General features: G+C 56.0%; 1 protein-coding gene across 1 annotated transcript in view; it reads left to right on the plus strand.

Moving 5' to 3' along the window:
- GRM4 (glutamate metabotropic receptor 4) overlaps nt 1-17,048 on the plus strand; it is a 118,372-nt gene that overhangs the window by 82,231 nt on the left and 19,093 nt on the right. Inside the window, exons 5-7 of the mRNA XM_081044661.1 lie at nt 543-697; nt 2,785-2,925; nt 16,774-16,974. Coding sequence (XP_080900787.1) covers nt 543-697; nt 2,785-2,925; nt 16,774-16,974 — 497 coding nt within the window. The remainder of the gene's footprint in view (nt 1-542; nt 698-2,784; nt 2,926-16,773; nt 16,975-17,048) is intronic.

Raw genomic sequence — 17,048 nt, forward strand, 5'->3', positions numbered from 1 at the left:
GGGTGTAGAGGTGTGCGTGTATGCGTGCGTGTGTGCGTGTGTGTGTAAAAATATGAGAAGTGGCCAAGAGATGTGGGTGAGGGTGGCACGAACCTGAGAGAATAGGGGCTGGGCAGATGGGGGTCTGGGAGCCTGGGTCAGACATGGGCAGGTATAGACCTAGGGAAGTAGGTGTGGTCTTTGTAGGGACAGATGTGGCCCTAGGAGACAGGAGTGGGTCTGAGGGAGCACATGGGGCCTTTGGGCAGCGTGGGCCAGGGGACAGGCAGGGGCTAGGGGGACACGGGTGGTATGGGTGAGAGGGGTAGCTGTGGGCCAGGGGCAGGGGAACCATGGGCCTGGGGACAAAGACGTGGGCCCTGGGCTCATGTGGGCCAGGGGTGGGGGATCCAGGCATAGCCTTGGGGACAGGCACGGGCTGTGAGGGGAGAGCTGTGTGCCTGGGGGAGGGGTCAGCCAACGGCTCACGAGCAGTTGTGGCCAGGGTGGTGGCAGCTGCGTGGGCAGACACGGCTGGGCTGGGCTGCTGTGTGTCCCCACAGGCGCGTGCTGGAGGCCGCACGGAAGGCCAATCAGACAGGCCACTTCTTCTGGATGGGCTCGGACAGCTGGGGCTCCAAGATCGCACCTGTGCTGCACCTGGAGGAGGTGGCCGAGGGCGCTGTCACCATCCTCCCCAAGAGGATGTCTGTGCGAGGTAGGCCCAGCATGCCCACCTCTCGCCCACCACCACCGCCAGTGTCATCCCTAACCGTTCCTTCTTATTGCTCCCGCTCCGCCATTCCCTGCTTCTCCCACTCCTCATCTTCCCACGTCCTGTCTGTCTTCTTTCTTGGCCCACAGCCTCTTTGTGCTGACGTGCTGGGCTGGGAGGCCTTTTTGGCCACACTCAATCCAGCAGGATACGAATCCAGATTCAGGACTTTTCTTCCTCCCTTCTCAGATATCGTTGAGTGTGGGAGACATGTGTTATACACAGGAGGCTCATTTATTACGGACTCTCCTTCATCCTCATAGACTCCCATCTCTTCTCCATCTGGGACGAGACCCTCATCCTGCCTGGAGGGAGGCCTTTGCTGGAAGGGGCCCGGAGCTGCCAGCAGGCTACAAGAAGAGGGTGCTGTGCCAGGGGCAGGGAACTCCCTGCAGAGCCTGCCTGCATCTGGCAGGCATTGGGGTTAGGCCTGCCCTGCTCAGCAGCCCTTCCTCTTGGGACAGAACCGATGGTCACTCTGGGCAGGAACACACTGGTCTGGCCGGAACCTTGCTGGGAGTGAGGCATTCAGTTTCCATTAACGGCCTGAGTTGCCAGGGACCTCAGCACGGGGAGCAGGTTCCCAGGGCCTTCTCTGTTCTCGCTCTATTCAATGGAAAGGCCTGCAGACACCTGCCTCCACCAAACTTTCCAAGAGACAGAGTCCTGATCAGGGGAGGGACTTGGTCAAGGTCATACAGCAGCGTCCTCTGCTCACCCCAAGGCAGAGGGAGCACAGGCGGCAGTTTCCACACCACCCCTCTCAGCCTCAAACCATAATAAACAGAAAATAACAGCTATGCTCTTGGTACCTAAAATGCCAGGCCCCTTACAGACATCTCAGTTAGTCTTCCCAGCAACCACGTGAGACACTTTTATCCACATTTAGTAGGTGAATACATTGAGGCTCAGAGAGATAAAGTGACAGAGTGTCCAGTAAGTGGCAGAGCTGGCGTTTGAACCCAGCGCTTTCCTGAGAAGTCCCTTTTCTCTCTGGGACTTCTCAGGAAAGTCCTGGGTTCAAACACCTTTGGAGCAGTGGTTCTCATCTGAGGGTGCTTTTGACCCTCCAGGGACATTTGGTGACGTCTAGAGACATTTTTGTCATAATTGGGGAGTGATGCCACTGGCATCTAGTAGGCAGAGGTCAGGGATGTTGCTCAACGTCTTGCAAAGCACAGGACAGCCCCTCAGTAAAGGAAGATTGGGCCCAAAGTGCGAGGTGGAGGAACCGTGCTCAGGGCCAGTCCACCACCAATGCCAGCATTTCTCCCTCCGCGCTGTGAGTCGTTAGCCTCCACTTGGACCCAGCCACAGACAGGAAGCTCACCTTTGGTGCAGGCCCCAGTGAGCTTTCTTGCCTTCTGGCCTGTCCCAAGTAGCTGAGTCAACTGTGCTCGTCACATGGAACACTCCCCAATGCAGAAGAGGCTGGGAGGAGAGAATGGGCATTGTTTCACCTGCCAGCCTGCCCACCATGGAACAGGGTTTTCTGGGCTCCGAGCAGAGTTGGTATCCCCAGGAGCACACGGAGGAGGAGGCTGCATCTGTCAGTACTGGGGAAGTTCTGCGCTGGAAGGGAGAAGATCCTGGTCTTGCTGTGTGACCTGGGTCATCCCCTATCCTCTCTGGTCTGGGCTTCTTGCCAGAACCAGAGAACTCAGGTGCTTCCAGATTCCGGCATCCCCATAGCCTCTCTGCTCTAACCTCAGGACCTCCAGGTAGCTCCTTCTGAAAAAGGAGCATTAGCATTTTGGTAGTTAAAGGAGGCAGAAAACCCTCCTGGTGTACTTCTCTTCCAGAAAGGTAGCATTTGTAAGATTACACATAGTCCCTTTGGGACTTGATACAGCTCTTTTCATTTTGAGTGAAATGAAATGCTCCACATTTTGTGTTTTCCACCCGGGCCCTGCTCTTCCCTTCCTCCCTCCCTCCGCCCGGGCCATCTCTAAGCCTGGAGGAAGCAGGAAGGGCTGGGGACAGGTGGAGAAGGGGGGTCATGAGGCCCTGACGTCCTGGTTCCCTGCCAGGCTTCGACCGCTACTTCTCCAGCCGCACGCTGGACAACAACCGGCGCAACATCTGGTTTGCGGAATTCTGGGAGGACAACTTCCATTGCAAGCTGAGCCGCCACGCGCTCAAGAAGGGCAGCCACTTCAAGAAGTGCACCAGTGAGCACGCGCGCCGGGCGGGGCCTGGGTCCGAGCCCTAGAGGTCCTAGGGGGCGGGGCCGGGAAGGGCCTGAGTGGGTGGGGCTGTAGGGGTAAAGGCTGCGAGCGCCCAGTAAGGGGTGCCTGTGGCCCACACTGCAGGGGCAGGAGGGTCCAGGGTTCAGGCAACGTGGCGAGGAGAGGGGCTGGCATCTGGGAGCGGAGGAGGGGGCCCGAGGGGGGCGGGGCCAGGGCCAGTTCTCAGTTAGACCCTGAGAAGCCTTGGGGATGGAAAGGCTTATGGTATAGAAACTGCTGTGGTGTCTCATACAAACCATGGGTGACGCTGCTGAGTGGGGGAAGGGGCTCCTGGGTCTCGGCAGAGGCACCACCCAGCCTGTGGCCGCCTCGGGGTTCATCTGGAGCCCACAGAACTGAACCAACCCCAGCTGCCCTGTGTCAAATCCTAACGTTGGTGGTCTGGGCACTTTACAGAAACCATCTCTAACCCCTCTGATTCCCTCAGTCACTCAACAAACACCAGTTAGACTCCAGGATGTGCCTGGCCCTGATCTAAGCACAGTGGATAGTGCAGCGAAGGAGAGTCAAAAATCTCTTGGAGTTTTTATCCCAGTTATCCTAGTGGGGAGAGCGACAAAAAACAAGATCAGTAAGTCAATGGAGACTATGTGAAAGGAAAATGTGCAGTAGAAACAAATAAAACAGATAAAACAGAGATGGCCTCCCTGCAAAGGTAACATTTGAGCAGAGTCCTGAAAAGGACAGGGGATGAGCCACGTGGGACGGCACAATGCGTCCATTTTACAGACAGAAAAACAGGCACAGAGAAACTAAGAAAAGGGGCCTGAGTTTCACAAATGGACGGTGGTAGAGCAGGATTTGAACCCAGGTCTGACCTCTAAGCCCTCAGCCCCGTAGGTTGCCATCATAGTGCATCCACATTTGGATGTGGGTTCTTATGTGCTCTTGGTCTGGGCAGCTCTGCACCAGGACCCAGCCTCAGTGCCCCTCAGCCTGAGAGGTGCCTGGGCAAGGGTGAGGAATTTCCTCATGTCCTCCTGGACAGATCAGTGCAGCTGGGGCAGAGCGCCAGATGACCCAGGGGCCACGGAGTGGGCTGCAGGGACATGCTGTGTGAATTGTTGGCAGTGGGGCCGAGCGAAAGGGCTAGGGAGGAGGGAGCACAATGAGGAGGGTGGGGAGCATGGTGCCCTCTGGTGGCCAGGGCCTGCTGGGACCCGTGCCACTTAGGACTGTGGGTATCTCCTAGGGGCCCAAGCAAGTTCCTATGCGGATGTAGGTGGCGGTGTGTGTGTACACACACTTGTGTGTGACTGTGTGTGCATGAGTCGGTATAGCTAAGCCAGAAGGGGTGTGTGTGCGTGTTGTATAGGGGATTATGTTCCTGGGTGAGCTAATAACCATAAACACCACTGTTTATTGTGCATGTGCTATGTTCCAGACACTTTAAAGACATCATCTCATTTTACCCTCATAACAACTCTAGGGGCTTTTAGAATCCCCAGATTATGGAGGAGGATATGGAGAGTCAGAGAGGGCAATCACCTTGCCCAAGGCTGCGCAGCAAATGCCTTCATTAGGCAGTAATCACAGCAGAGGTGCAAGAAGTTCAAACGTGTCTGGGCATGGGAAGCTGAGCCCTCGTGGGTAGGGTGACCGTGCATTCTGTTCATTCCTTTTCTCCTGGCATAATTATTGAGAGCATCCCCCTTCATTCTCAGAAGTGCCCGAGTGGGGATGGAAAATTGTATGGTCACCCGGACTATAGTTCATTGGACATGGCTTTGGAATGGGGATGGGTGAGACTGGAAGATGGATAACTGGTCTTACCTGGCCAGGGCAAGGAGTCACCTCTTGCTCTGGGAGGGGCAGGTGGGGAGAAGGCCTTGGTCCGTCCATGTAGGCTCTGTCCAGACTCAGTCTTCAGGTCAGGATTCATGAACACTTCCCAGCTCAGTGGGTGAACCAGGAAGAGGGGTTCCTCTCTAGCAGCCCTCGGGAGGTGTTTGGGCTGACTGTCAGAGCAGGTGGGGGAAGGAGGACCAGAGCAGAATTCAGATGAGTGTAGCGCTTCCCTGTGAGGCAAGCTCTGTGGCCTGTCTGGGCCTTTGCTTTCTCATCTGAGAAATGGGATTGATGGTGAGCCAGCCCAGAGAGTGGTCTCTGCACAAGTGAGAAAGCATTAATGGAGGTGGTTTGTCAACAGTAAAAAGGTGGCTCTCAAGCCTGGCTATCCATTAGAATTACCTGGGAGCTTTTAAAACCATACCAGGGCCCCACACCCACTAAACAGAACTCAGGGGTGGGTCCTGGGCTATGGCACTTCTTTAAAGCGCCCCAGGTGATTTTATGGGTATTTAAGGCTGGGAAACATGGGTGAGAACAGTAGTTCCCAAGCCTCGCTCACACGGAATCACCTGGGGATTTTTAAAACTACTGATGCCTGACTCCCACCCCAGAAATTCTGATTGAATTGGATACAACCTGGGCATCAGGATTTTTTAAAAAGTGCCCCAGGTGGTTCTACTGTGCAGCAAAGTGTGGGTGGTTCGGAGGAGAGGTAGGTAATATGAGGGAGGATGGATGCACTCCAGGGGGGAGGGAAGGGCTGGGCAAAGGAGCAGAAGCTGGAGCGAACACATGGGGTATGTCTCACAGGGAGGAATGGAAGGACAGCACCTCACAGCTAACCTGGGTCCTTCTTGCTGCACCTGACGCCCCAGCAGAGGCTGGTAAAAGTCTTTGTGTGGCCCCGTCGCTGGGTGATGTGAGGAGTGGAGGAGCTGCTGGAATATTTGTGGGTCCTGAGGCCCACCCTGGGTGAGGGGGAGGCAGCTCTGGCTTCCCATGGCCCTGCCCTGGTTTGAGTTGAACTGGTCCCAGGGAGAACGTCTGGCCAGGAGGAGCAGGGTGACACCCATAGAGTGCTGGCTCTGGACGGGGCACCTGAAGGGGGCAGGGGACTCACCCTGGGTCTGGCTCTGACACCTGCTGTGTGACCTTGGGCAAGTTATTTAACCTCTCTGAGTCTCAGAAGCTTCTCTGTAGAACAAGGAAAACAGCACCCATCCCAATGGGTTCTTGTGAGGGTTGGAGGTAAAGTGTATGAAGAAGCAGGCTGAAAAATGATGCCTATAAGAGGTGCTGCTGAAATGCTTGTCGTTAATATAGAGAGTGAGTGGGAGAGATGGGATTTATAGGCAACTGGGTAATTTAACAGTTCAACTCTGTCGGTACCAATACTGCCAGCTACGAGATCCTGGATCCCCAGGGTGGGTGGTATAGGCTGTCACGGGTGTTGTGCCCATTTACAGAAGAGAAGACTGAGGCAGTTTGTGAACATCACAGCGCTGGAGAATTGGCAGAGCTGGAGTTACCCCCAGGCAAGCCTGGCTCCGGAGCTGGTGCCCTTTCCTGCCCTTCCTCTCCTGCTTCCATCCCCCACTCCCACTCCTCCAGGACCCTGTCTCTTGCCCTCAGCCAGCTCTGTGTTCTCCCCCTACCCCCTCTGTCTCCAGAGCCTGGCTTCCACTCACCTCTTCCAGGATGCCTGCCCCATCCACACTGGCAGCCTTGGATTGGCCCTCTCTGGTCGCCTCCATGCTAACAGATGTCACAGTCCCACAGGCCCTGCCGGCCCTGCTGAGATCTCACAGGGAAGCACTCCTGTGCTGATTCTGCCAAATGCATCCCCTGCCACCCAGGTCAACAGATGGGCCCAGTGGCCTTCTGAACGTCTCATCCTGGCGTGCAATGCTCGGGGAGATTTGATCTACCCTTCAAGGCTGTCTTCAGTTGAATTCCCTCCAAGACAAGGATTGGAGAGCAAGTAGTTTATTTGGGAGCGGATACCAGGAAACACAGGTAGGGGAGGGAAGGCTGCCATAAAGAGTGTGATACGGAGGAGCAGGTTACCACTGAGAAAGCCGGAGCTTTACTTCCCTGGGGCTCTGGGGACAGAGAGGAGCACACTTTTCAGTCATCCCACTGGAGGTGCGGGGGGGCCTGGGGATGAATACACCAACTCCTGTCAATCATTGGTGGTTCTCCAGGAGGGCGTTAATTCCACTAGTCTGTCTAGTGCCTGGGCCATGAGGGTTTCTGTGACCAGACAAAGTCTCAGAAGAGTGGCATTTGGAGAGTGGGCTGATGTGTCTCAAAGTGGTAAGGGTGAGGAGATATGGGTGGGCACCCATTCTTTCTCACATGTAAGAGTACAGCTACGAGAGTCCGTAGACTTGGGTGTGAATCCCGGTGCTACCGTTTCCTTGCCATGTGGCCTCGGCATCTCACTTCCCCTCCTAAGGCCTCAGTTTCCTTATCTGTAAAATGGGAACCATATCACCAACTCCCATTGCCCCGGGGTCCTGTCCCCAGCAGTGAGGCTGTTAGAACAGAGATCGGATCACATCAATCCTCTTTCAAACCCTGCAATGGCCTGTCTCAGTCGGCATCGTCGGTGATCTGCCGGAAACTCCTGCAGACGGCCTGTGTGTGGGTCACCCTACACCTGAGCGAGATGGGGGTCACTGAGCGGACATCTGCAGCTGTCAAGGCCTGTGGGAGGGCGTGCCCGCCCCCCTCCTCCTCTCCCGGCCCCCTCCCTGAGAGCAGGACTTGGGAACTAAAGCCGTAAACAAGGCAGATGTGACATCTGTCTTTTTGACAGCACTGCCAGCCAGGTGATGGCTGAGTGGAGGAAGGCCCGGTTTATGAGGAAATAGGAGAAATTTACTGCTTGCTGCTCCTGGGGACCAGGAGCTCTGAGAGGGCGGGTGGCTGCATGGCAGCTGGGAATGCATGGGAAACGCCCATCACCCAGCCTATGCTAATAGCCATAACAACAACAACAGCTAATATTTATATAGCATTTATTACTTGTCAAGCTCTGCTCTAGTGCTTTGCATTCGATCCTCACAGCAAACCATTTTACAGATAAGAAAACTGAAACATAGAGAGGTTGCCCAAGGTCACAAGGTAGTAAGTAGCAGAGCTGAGATTTGAACCCAGCTGTCTGGCCCCAGAGACGTTTTGCCTTGGGCCAGCTGATACCCTAGCACCGGGGCCCTCCTGGCTATTCCAGCCTGGCTTTGAAGGACCTTCCCACCTTCACATTCACCAAAGAAACTGAGGGAGCCTCCTTCTTAGGGAATGGAAGGAAGACCAACATTTGGAAGTACCTACTGTGTGCCAGGATACTGGGTGTGAGTTTCACCCATTCGAGAAACTCACATTTGCTCAAGCCATCAGCTATATAGTGGCCGGAGGGATCACGGGCCTTTCCACTCAGTGCTGCTTCTCACTTGTTCAACCAGTGTTTACTAAGAGGCTGACTGTGTGCCTAGTCCTGTGCTGGGCTCTGGGATGGGGACAGACCTGCCGCAGGAGCTCTCCCTGCAGGTGGGAGACAATGTGGCCTTGCAGACAATGTGTGCTCCCCGAAGCCAGAGTGTAGGCCTCAAAAGAGGACCTAGCAGTGAGACCAGAGACGGTAGATCCCGGAGGCCTCTTGGAGGGAAAGTGAGAGTGCTGGGAGATTTAGGATGTTGCCTTTAAATCGGGAGGTCAGGAGTTCTCACTGAGAAGGTGCTACTTAAACAAAGGCCTAAAGGCAGTGAGAGTGAGGCATGTGGAGACGTGAGAAAGAGCATGCCATGCAGAGGGCACAGCTGTGCCAAGGCCCTGAGTGAGGCTCAGACCTGGCAAGTCTGGGAGCAGTGAGGAGGCCCATGAGGCTGAAGCAGAGAGAGCCACAGGTAGGTCAGGTTGGGTGGCACAGGTCATGGAGCCTTGCAGGCAGTTTGTAAGGATTTAGTCTTTTATGCAGACTGACAGGCCATTGCCGGGTTTGGAAGAGGACTGATATGATCCGATCTCTGTTCTAACAGGCTCGCTCTGGCTGCTGCCTAGAGAGGAGACAGGGACGCAGGTAGAACGGGAGACCAGTAAGGAGGCCAGTGCTGTAGCCCAGGTGGGAGGTGATGGGGGCTTGGAGCCGGGTGGTCGCTGTGGCCTAGGTGAGAAGGGGTCAGATTTTCCTAAGTTTTGCAATGTGGCCACAGAGTTGGCTGAAGGATTTGGGGTAGAGAAAGATGACAGAAAGTCAAGGATGACTCCAAGTTTCTTGGCCATGAACTGAAATGGGGGGATGGGAGGGAGGGTCAGGCTGGGAAGAAAGAAAGCCAGGAGTTCAGTTTAGGACATGGAGAGTGAGATGCCTGTGGGGTGTCCTTGTGGCACGTGGAGTGGGACCTAGAACCTGCAGTTAGTGGAGAGGCCCTGCTGGCCTTCTAATTTGGGGAGCTGTCAGCATACGGATGGGACTGGCTGGGAGCACAGGGAGTGAGTGTAGTTAGAGGTCAGAGGACTGAGCCCTGGACGCTGGAATGACAAGGGGGTGGGGAGAGGGCTGGCACTGGAGCTGAGCAGGAGCTGCCAGGGAGGCAGGAGGGAAACCTGGACCAGTCCTGGAGTGAGGAGCGGGCATCAGGGAGGAGGGAGTGACCGGTCCCTCACATGCTATTGAGGGGCCCAGTGAGATGAGGGCTGAGAATGGACCATCGGCCTCAGCAACCTGGAATTTTCTTGGGGAGGTGGGTGCAAACTCTGGATTGGAGCTGGTCAGGAGGAAAGCAGGGGAGGGAAATTGATGGCAGTGAGTCGGGACAACTTTTTTGAGCAGTTCTGTTGTGAACAGAGAAAGACGGGTGCTAGTGGGGTGAAGTGGTGTCAAGAAAGTGTTTCTGTTTGTCTCAATGGGAGAAATGACAGCATACGAGTATTTCTATGTTGACGGAGAAAGGTCCAGCAGAGGGAACACTAGATGCTGGAAGGGGAGGGAGTGTGGCTGAGTGACAGGGGAGAGAGGACATCCACGTCTGTGTGGCGATGAGCATGACTCAGGCCCCCAGAGCTTTCTGCCCTTCACCCCCTGTCCCGGATCCTACCCCGCCTGGGAGACCTAAGTCCAAGCTCCTGGGCTGAGGCGCACAGGCCTCAGAACCAGTGAGTGGCCGAGAACAGCCTCTGGGAGCTGGCCTGCAGGTCCCAGGCACGGCCTCAGCCACAGGTATGACTGTTCTCTAACGGTCCTGGCTGCCAACCTCATTTCACAGATGCCAAGCAACACTCCAGGCCCATAAGAGGCTGCATGCAGAGGGGTTACAAGCTGCTTCCATCTGACCCCGATACACATGTCCTATTTCTCAAACTGAGGCCTGTGGACATTTGGGGACACGTTCTTGAAGTCAGACTCTAAGGACCCAGGAGTTCCATGATGATTCTCAAATGTTGCATTTTCATTCAAAGGCCACCCAGAAGTGAGCTTTACCAACTGCAAGGACAACTTCTCAGCTGCTGCAATCTTTGGCAGCTGGAAGTCACCGTCATAGCCAGGACTTCAGCTTCTCTGTCAGTATTTTCATCCTGGACTCCCATTCTTGAGGGTCTGCAAGAATTGTTTTCCTTCAGAAGGGGTGTGCGGCTAGCTCAAGGTTGTGGAGCCCTCGGCTATACTACCACATAGCTCTCGGAGCTAGGAAGGATATTTGAGAGTCAAGAGCCCACCCCCACTGGGCATGCCCCTTCACCTCCCCACCCCATCTACCCCAACCAGTAATCCCCCAGACACTCGGGCTGGCTCAGCATTCCCTGGGATAAAAGGTGGTGGAGAGCTGAAGTCGAGTTTTGGGGACAGACCTAGGAATGGAGGGGACCAGGCTGAGTTGTTCAGAGATACCCTAGAAAGCAGGCGACTTGATGGGGGCTGAAAATTCGAGGGCAGGGGCCAGCAGAAATCATGCTGCGCAGTTGCAGGACAAGTGTGTGATTCTGGGTGAGGGAGAGCCTGCCACGTGACTTCCAGGAATGCTGGGCAAGAAAGGGGTGGTGGAGCCTGGCCTCAGCCTCAGGACTTGAGGTACCCTCAGACCTGCATGTTTCAGGGAGGTGACAGGGAGAATGGCTCAGGTGGAGTTAGGAAAGAAGGGGAGTGGCCAGGAAATACAACCTGGCGGCTTTCTCCCCACTCTGTGTGTGGGCACTGAGCTGACCTGGGCTCCTGTCTGCACACATCATGTGCGTGTGTGTGAGTCAGCACGTGCCAGGTCGAGACAGGACGGAGGAGAGGCCTTGGGCTGGTGTGGCAGCCTCTCGGGGAGGGGAGTTCCCTGGTGGAGGTGTGTCAGTGGGGACGGGAGCACTGAGGCTTACAGAGGATTGCAGTGGATGGGGTGTGATGCTGTGTGTTTTAAATCTGCGTCTCCTTCAATCCTCCCAGGGGCTCCTCAAGGTAAGTAATATTATCTTGAATTTACATCTGAGGGAACTGAGGCTCTAGGAGACTAGTTACCTGGCCTGGATTTTGTAGTTGGTCCATGGCAGAGCCGGGAGTCAGGGCCAGCTGTGTTTGCTTGGTCTGCTACCCCAGACAGCTCTCTCTGGGGGCATCCTGGGACCCTCTCATCCTACTTCCGAAGTTTGCCCAAGGAGCAAAAGCTGGTGTATGTGTTTGCATATTTGTATGTAAATGCAAGTTTCTGTGTGTGTAGACGTGTGTGGTATGTACATATACCGATGCTGGGTTACACGTGTGGACCTGTGTGTGGGAACGCAGACACTGCTGGGTTCCCTCAGCGCTCACCATCGCTGCCTTAGCCAGTGGAGTCAATGCCCCTGGGAGCAGCCCTCAGCCTGAGACTGGCCGGAGCTGCGTCTTGATCCCCTCAGACCGCACACCCCTGAGGCCCCTGCTGCGTCGTCTCCTGGAGGGCCCGCAGGACTGAGCCCCACAGCCCGTGTGGGCTGCTTCTCCTGCCCCGTCTCACTCCCCCAGCCCAAAACACGTGCATGCAAATCCTTGTCAGGACCCAGAGTGAGTGAACCAGAATGACCACAACATGTTTGCATGCATGTCATGCTAATTGTGTGACGATCTTATCTCGTGTGTGTTTGTATGTACGTTTGTGTTTCCATGTTTGAACACGTGTGCAGACGTGTGTACAAAGGCACACAGGTTTGTGTGTTGCTACTCTATATGTAGATGTGAAAATACGTGGGGGTATATCTGGTTGATTTTGTAGTCTGTGCGGGAGCTGCTGCACGAGTGTGTGTGTGTGTGTGTGTGTGTGTGTAGAACTCAGGAGGGTTGCACTGGGCGGGGTGAGCTGTGGAGAGGTGAGGGGGGAGTCAAGGAGGAGCTCTGCATATTTCAACCTTGAAAACTCATTTCAATTACAATTTACAACCTGCAGACAAAGGCTGCAGTCACCGTAGTAACCACAGCTGCCCGGTTTTGACAGAAAATCCTTTCCCAATGGTTCCCCGGCTGGCTGTCACCCGTGGCAGAGCCAAACACATCTCTGCTCACTGTGCCCCGGGACACAATTAGGACATCTTCAAACTGTTGCTGCCGTCACTGCTGCTGTGTGTCTGGAATTTATCTCTTTCACTAACTCTCAGAAATGTGTGTCTTGCAGAACTGCGGTGCCTCTGCCTGGGCCTGTGGGTCCCACCCACTCACGAGAGGGGATTTTCTGACCCCCTTTCCCTCCATGGCCACCCACCTCCTCTATCCTTGTAGACAAGGAGTAGCCCTGCAGACGCCTGGTTAGGCCTGGCCTGACAATTGGTACAGGGCGTAGGAGGCAGGTCAGGGGCTAGATGGAGGGAGAAGAGGAGGGACAGTTCAGGATAGTGGAAAACCTTTTGGAGTCAGAGAGTTCAAATCCCAGCCCCGCACTTAGCCCCCAGGCCAGTCCCCAGGTATGTATGAACACCTACTGGGTGCTAGGATTCCTGCGAGACTCTGGGTTTGTCACCCCACCACCTGCACACCTTGTTACCTCCTCTGCGCAGGCTTTCTGTGAGCGCCAGCCATGCTGTAGGGTTATTTGCTGAAGAGCCAGGGGCTGTGTGGAGAGCGGCACTGGTTATGGGCACAGCTTCAGGCATTCGGCACAGAGCGTCTTGGCCTTGTTTAATTTTTGTCTGTGATTCCTGCACCCCCTGCCAAGTGTGAGTGCACTTAGGCTCTGTTACTGGTGCTCCCTGTGGGGCTTGTGGGGAGGGCCCTCAGGTTTGAGGGGTGTGTGTGAGTGTGTGAGTGTGAGTGTGTGAATGTGTGTCTGAGTGTGTGTGTGAGTGTGAATGTGTGTGAGTGTGAGTGTGTTGTGAGTGTGTAGCGGGCATGCTCAAGGCCTAGTGCTCCCTTGTAAGTAAAGGTCCTTTGCAGGTCATGTCACTGTAGCTGGGGATAGACTTGACACAAACATCAAGGATGTGAAAGTGTGTCGAGAAGTCTCTAGAAGTCCATGGTTAGCACTATGACAGCTCTGGGGTGGAGATTTGGAGGGGGCAGTGCTCGAGGGCCGCTGAGGGCCCCCAGGACCCCCGCACCTTCCCACAGGAGCCTCCTCAGGCAGAGGCAGCTTCCCTGGTGGGACCCCAGTGAGAACACCTGGTCCAGGACCTGAATGGCCCAGGGCGGGACGTTTCAGCCGCATGTGCTGAGGAGCGACCCTGGGGACCCAGGGAGAGGAGAGGCTGAGCGCAGGCCAGTCGCAGAGGTGCAGCCAGGATCCATCAGCTTGGGTGTGCCCTTGGCCTTGGGAGAGAGCTGCCTTCTCTCTGCAGTGGCCGCAGCCTCCTCCCGCTCTGTCCTGGTTAATAATTCAGTTTCTCATCCATATGAACTGAGGGTGTAATGGGAACTGCGGGGCCGTTGAGTTTTACCTTCTTCCGGCTGCAGAGGACAGGCCCTGGGGGCTGGGGAAGCGAGTATGGGGTTCAGGGCAGGGGCTTTCCAGGCCACCCTATCCCCTCTGTTACCCTTTGGGGACAGGATTGTCCCTTCCATCTCTCTCCCAACTCTCAGAGCTTTGTGATCAGAGCCCTCAGACAGAGGCAAGCTGGTGAAGCTGGAGAATTTGCTTTCACATTCATCCTGTCTCTGTGCCTTGGCCTAGAAATAGCTTTGCCTGTTAGCAAAGCTCTGCTGGCCCAGAGCTCCAAGGCAGGGCAGGGCTTGCGTCTGTAAAACCCTTGTGTTTAACCAACTTCTGTAGCACTTGGCGAGTACCAGGCCTCTCTTTATGGCCTGTTGTGAATATTAACCCATTAGTGCTCATCGGGCCCTGATCCTGGCCCTCTGAGGTAGGAGCCATCATTATCCTCATTTTGCAGATGAGGAAACTGAAGCCTGAGAGATGGAGTGACAGGTCCAAGGTCACATAGCTAGAAGCATTGGTAGAGCTGGGATTTCAGCCCAGAGAATCTTGGGCGAGTGCAGTGCAGTGGTGGTAGGCAGGGGGGTCCTGGCTGCCTGCAGAGAAACAGGGAGGCGGCCTTGGAGCCCACCCCATCTCTAGCCCTGAGGCCACGCCACAGAGCTGTGGGCTGTCTGGACTCAACAGCGCCCCCAGAGCCAACTGGACATCTGTCCCCAAACTGTCCAGTCTGAGTAATGGTGACTCTTGATCTCTGACCCCAAGTTTGGAGAATCTGGAGCCAAGTTCAGCCCTTGGTCACAGGGTCTTGGTGGCCAAGACAGGGATATGAGACATGCCAGCAGCTCTGTGGGAGCCCTGGGCAGGCAGGTTACAACGAATGTCACTGGGTAAAACTGCAGGAACCCAGGGGGTGAGCTGGGGCCTCCTGGGGCCTCAGGTCAAGTGCATCTTGGGATGGAGGGCAGGGGAAGGGGCTAGAGCTGCGAGGGCTCATCCTGTCACCAAGAGGCTGGCTGTGGGACCTGGGCCTTCCCTCTCTGGGTGTCAGTTTTCTGTAAAAGGACAGAATTGGAGCAAAGGACCCCTATGGTCCTGCCATCCCAAGCATTGTGGTCCCATGATTTCTAGTGTCCACTCAGCAAGCTGTGAGTATCTGTAGTGAGTGAGCTAGGCGGAGAATAGGGCGGGGGCTTAGCCACAGGGTCAGCTGCGTGACCTGGCCAGCTGAGGAGTCATAGATACTGCAGCCTAGTCATCTGATATCCGGGGGGGGGGGGGTTAGATGGTGGAGCAGACCACAGGTGCAGCAGTGTGTTTCCCTGTACCCTGTGTCTCCTGTGAGGTGTCAGAGGAGGGGGCTGGACACAGTGACCTCTGGAATTCCCAGGGGGTCAGGGCCTGGTGCTGACCCTGCCCCACCTGGCTTCCACACAACAGATACTAGAGCGCAGGCCAGTGGCCCCTGGGGCTGGGTGCAGGTGCAGCTGCTCATCCTGCTGCCTGCTGGGGAATTACCTTGGCAGGAGGCCCTGAAGCAGGGTGACACAGGGTGGGGGTGGCTCATGAGGGTTAATTTTCTTGTCCTGACCTTGGGGGAGGAGGCTGCGGGCCATGCTTTGTGCAGGGGCTGTGGTCTCAGGACGGTAAGCTGGGCTTCCCTAGTGCTCTGACATCTCTGCCCCCACCCTGCCATCCTGCCCGCATATCCTCACCTCAGAGTTCCTGCCCCCACCTCTCCTCCCCTCCCCTCCTCACTTTCCTGTCCCAAATCTGGCTTTTGCAATCCCTCTAACATAGTGTGTGGTACACAGGCTTGGAGCGGTATACCTGGGTTCAGATCCATCTCTGCATGGTCCTAGAATGTCACTGAGTTTTTCTGTGCCTCAGTTTCTTCATCTCTATAATGGGTCATTCCTCACCTCACAGCACTGTTGTGAGATTCAATGAGTTAATATATGTAAAGAGCTTAGAACAATGCTGGGCACCGAGAAGGTGCTCCCTTAGCAGCAGCCCCTATTCTTCATCATCATTGTTACCCGGGGCTCAGGCCAGGAAAAGCACCTCCTCCTCCAGAAAGCCATCCCAGCCTGCTCTGGCCCAGGGGCCTCTGTCACTTACCTCAGAAACCCCTCATTCTGACCACTCAGTACAGTCATCCTGTGGCTTGTCACCTACCCTGTGCCGGGTGTTTTCCACACCTCATCTCATTTAAGGCTCACAGCACCTCTGTGGGGCAGCACTATGATCCCCTTTTACTGAGAGGACACTGAGGCCTCAGGCAGCCAGGGAGCGAGCACGGGGCCCAGAGCAGAGGGGTTGGGTGACCCCAGGGCCCAGGGGGTGAAGATGGGAGGCTAGAGCCCTGGGCCCATGACCCTGGGGAGCCACTGCAGTTTGCAGTGAGAAGGGCATGGGTGGGTTCCCATGTCACAAAGTTTACTCACTGTGGCTTATGGAGGGGGGGTCACTGACTTGGGAGAGGAGTGGGTGGGGACAATGGTGACTTCTGGTGTCTGGAGCAACTAAAGGCTGTTGAGGGCATCAGGAAGCCTAGGTCCTGAAACCTGAGGGACTGTGGCTAGGTTCTCACCCTCTCTGGGCCTCAGTTTCTCCACTGGGACCCTGTGTGGGGGGAAGTGTCATCTGGCGGGAGTGGCTGCTTATGGGTGAGCTGCTGTAGGGGCACAACTGCCCTCGGTGACAGAGCTCCTGTCCCAGTGATTTCCTGGTCTGTGCCAGGGCCAGCTGCTTCCATGATTAGCCCAGGCCAGGCTGCGGGCCGGAAGGCAGGTACCATAGCCACAGGGTGAGTGACAAGGGGAACTGCCATGGCTGTTCTGGGGCCACAAGACCCAGGGTCCAGTGGTATGGTAGTCAGCGCAGTGGGCCCTCCTCTTCACCCTTTGGGGCTGTCCCCCAGGCACCGCCACCAGACCATCTCCTGGGGCGGTGGAGCAAGCAGGGGCTAGGAGCCAGGAGACCTGGGTGCGCGAACGGCTGTGCCGCCTTCCTGGGCTCCGGGGGCTGCTCCGGTTCTCACCGCACTGCCTGCGAGGATGGGGGGCCTCATGGGCGCCCCCCTCTGGGCGTTTCGTTGCAGACCGCGAGCGCATTGGGCAGGACTCAGCTTATGAGCAAGAGGGGAAGGTGCAGTTTGTGATTGACGCCGTGTACGCCATGGGCCACGCACTGCACGCTATGCACCGAGACCTGTGTCCCGGCCGTGTGGGGCTCTGCCCGCGCATGGACCCGGTGGACGGCACCCAGCTGCTCAAGTACATCCGCAGTGTCAACTTCTCAGGTGGGGGCGCGGGGCGCAGCACCACCCAACCCAGGTGTCCTGGGCCAGGCAGCCAGGGGAAGGGGTCCTGGGCT

This window comes from Rhinolophus hipposideros (genome assembly GCF_964194185.1).
Source record: "Rhinolophus hipposideros genome assembly, chromosome: 3".
NCBI lineage: Eukaryota > Metazoa > Chordata > Mammalia > Chiroptera > Rhinolophidae > Rhinolophus > Rhinolophus hipposideros.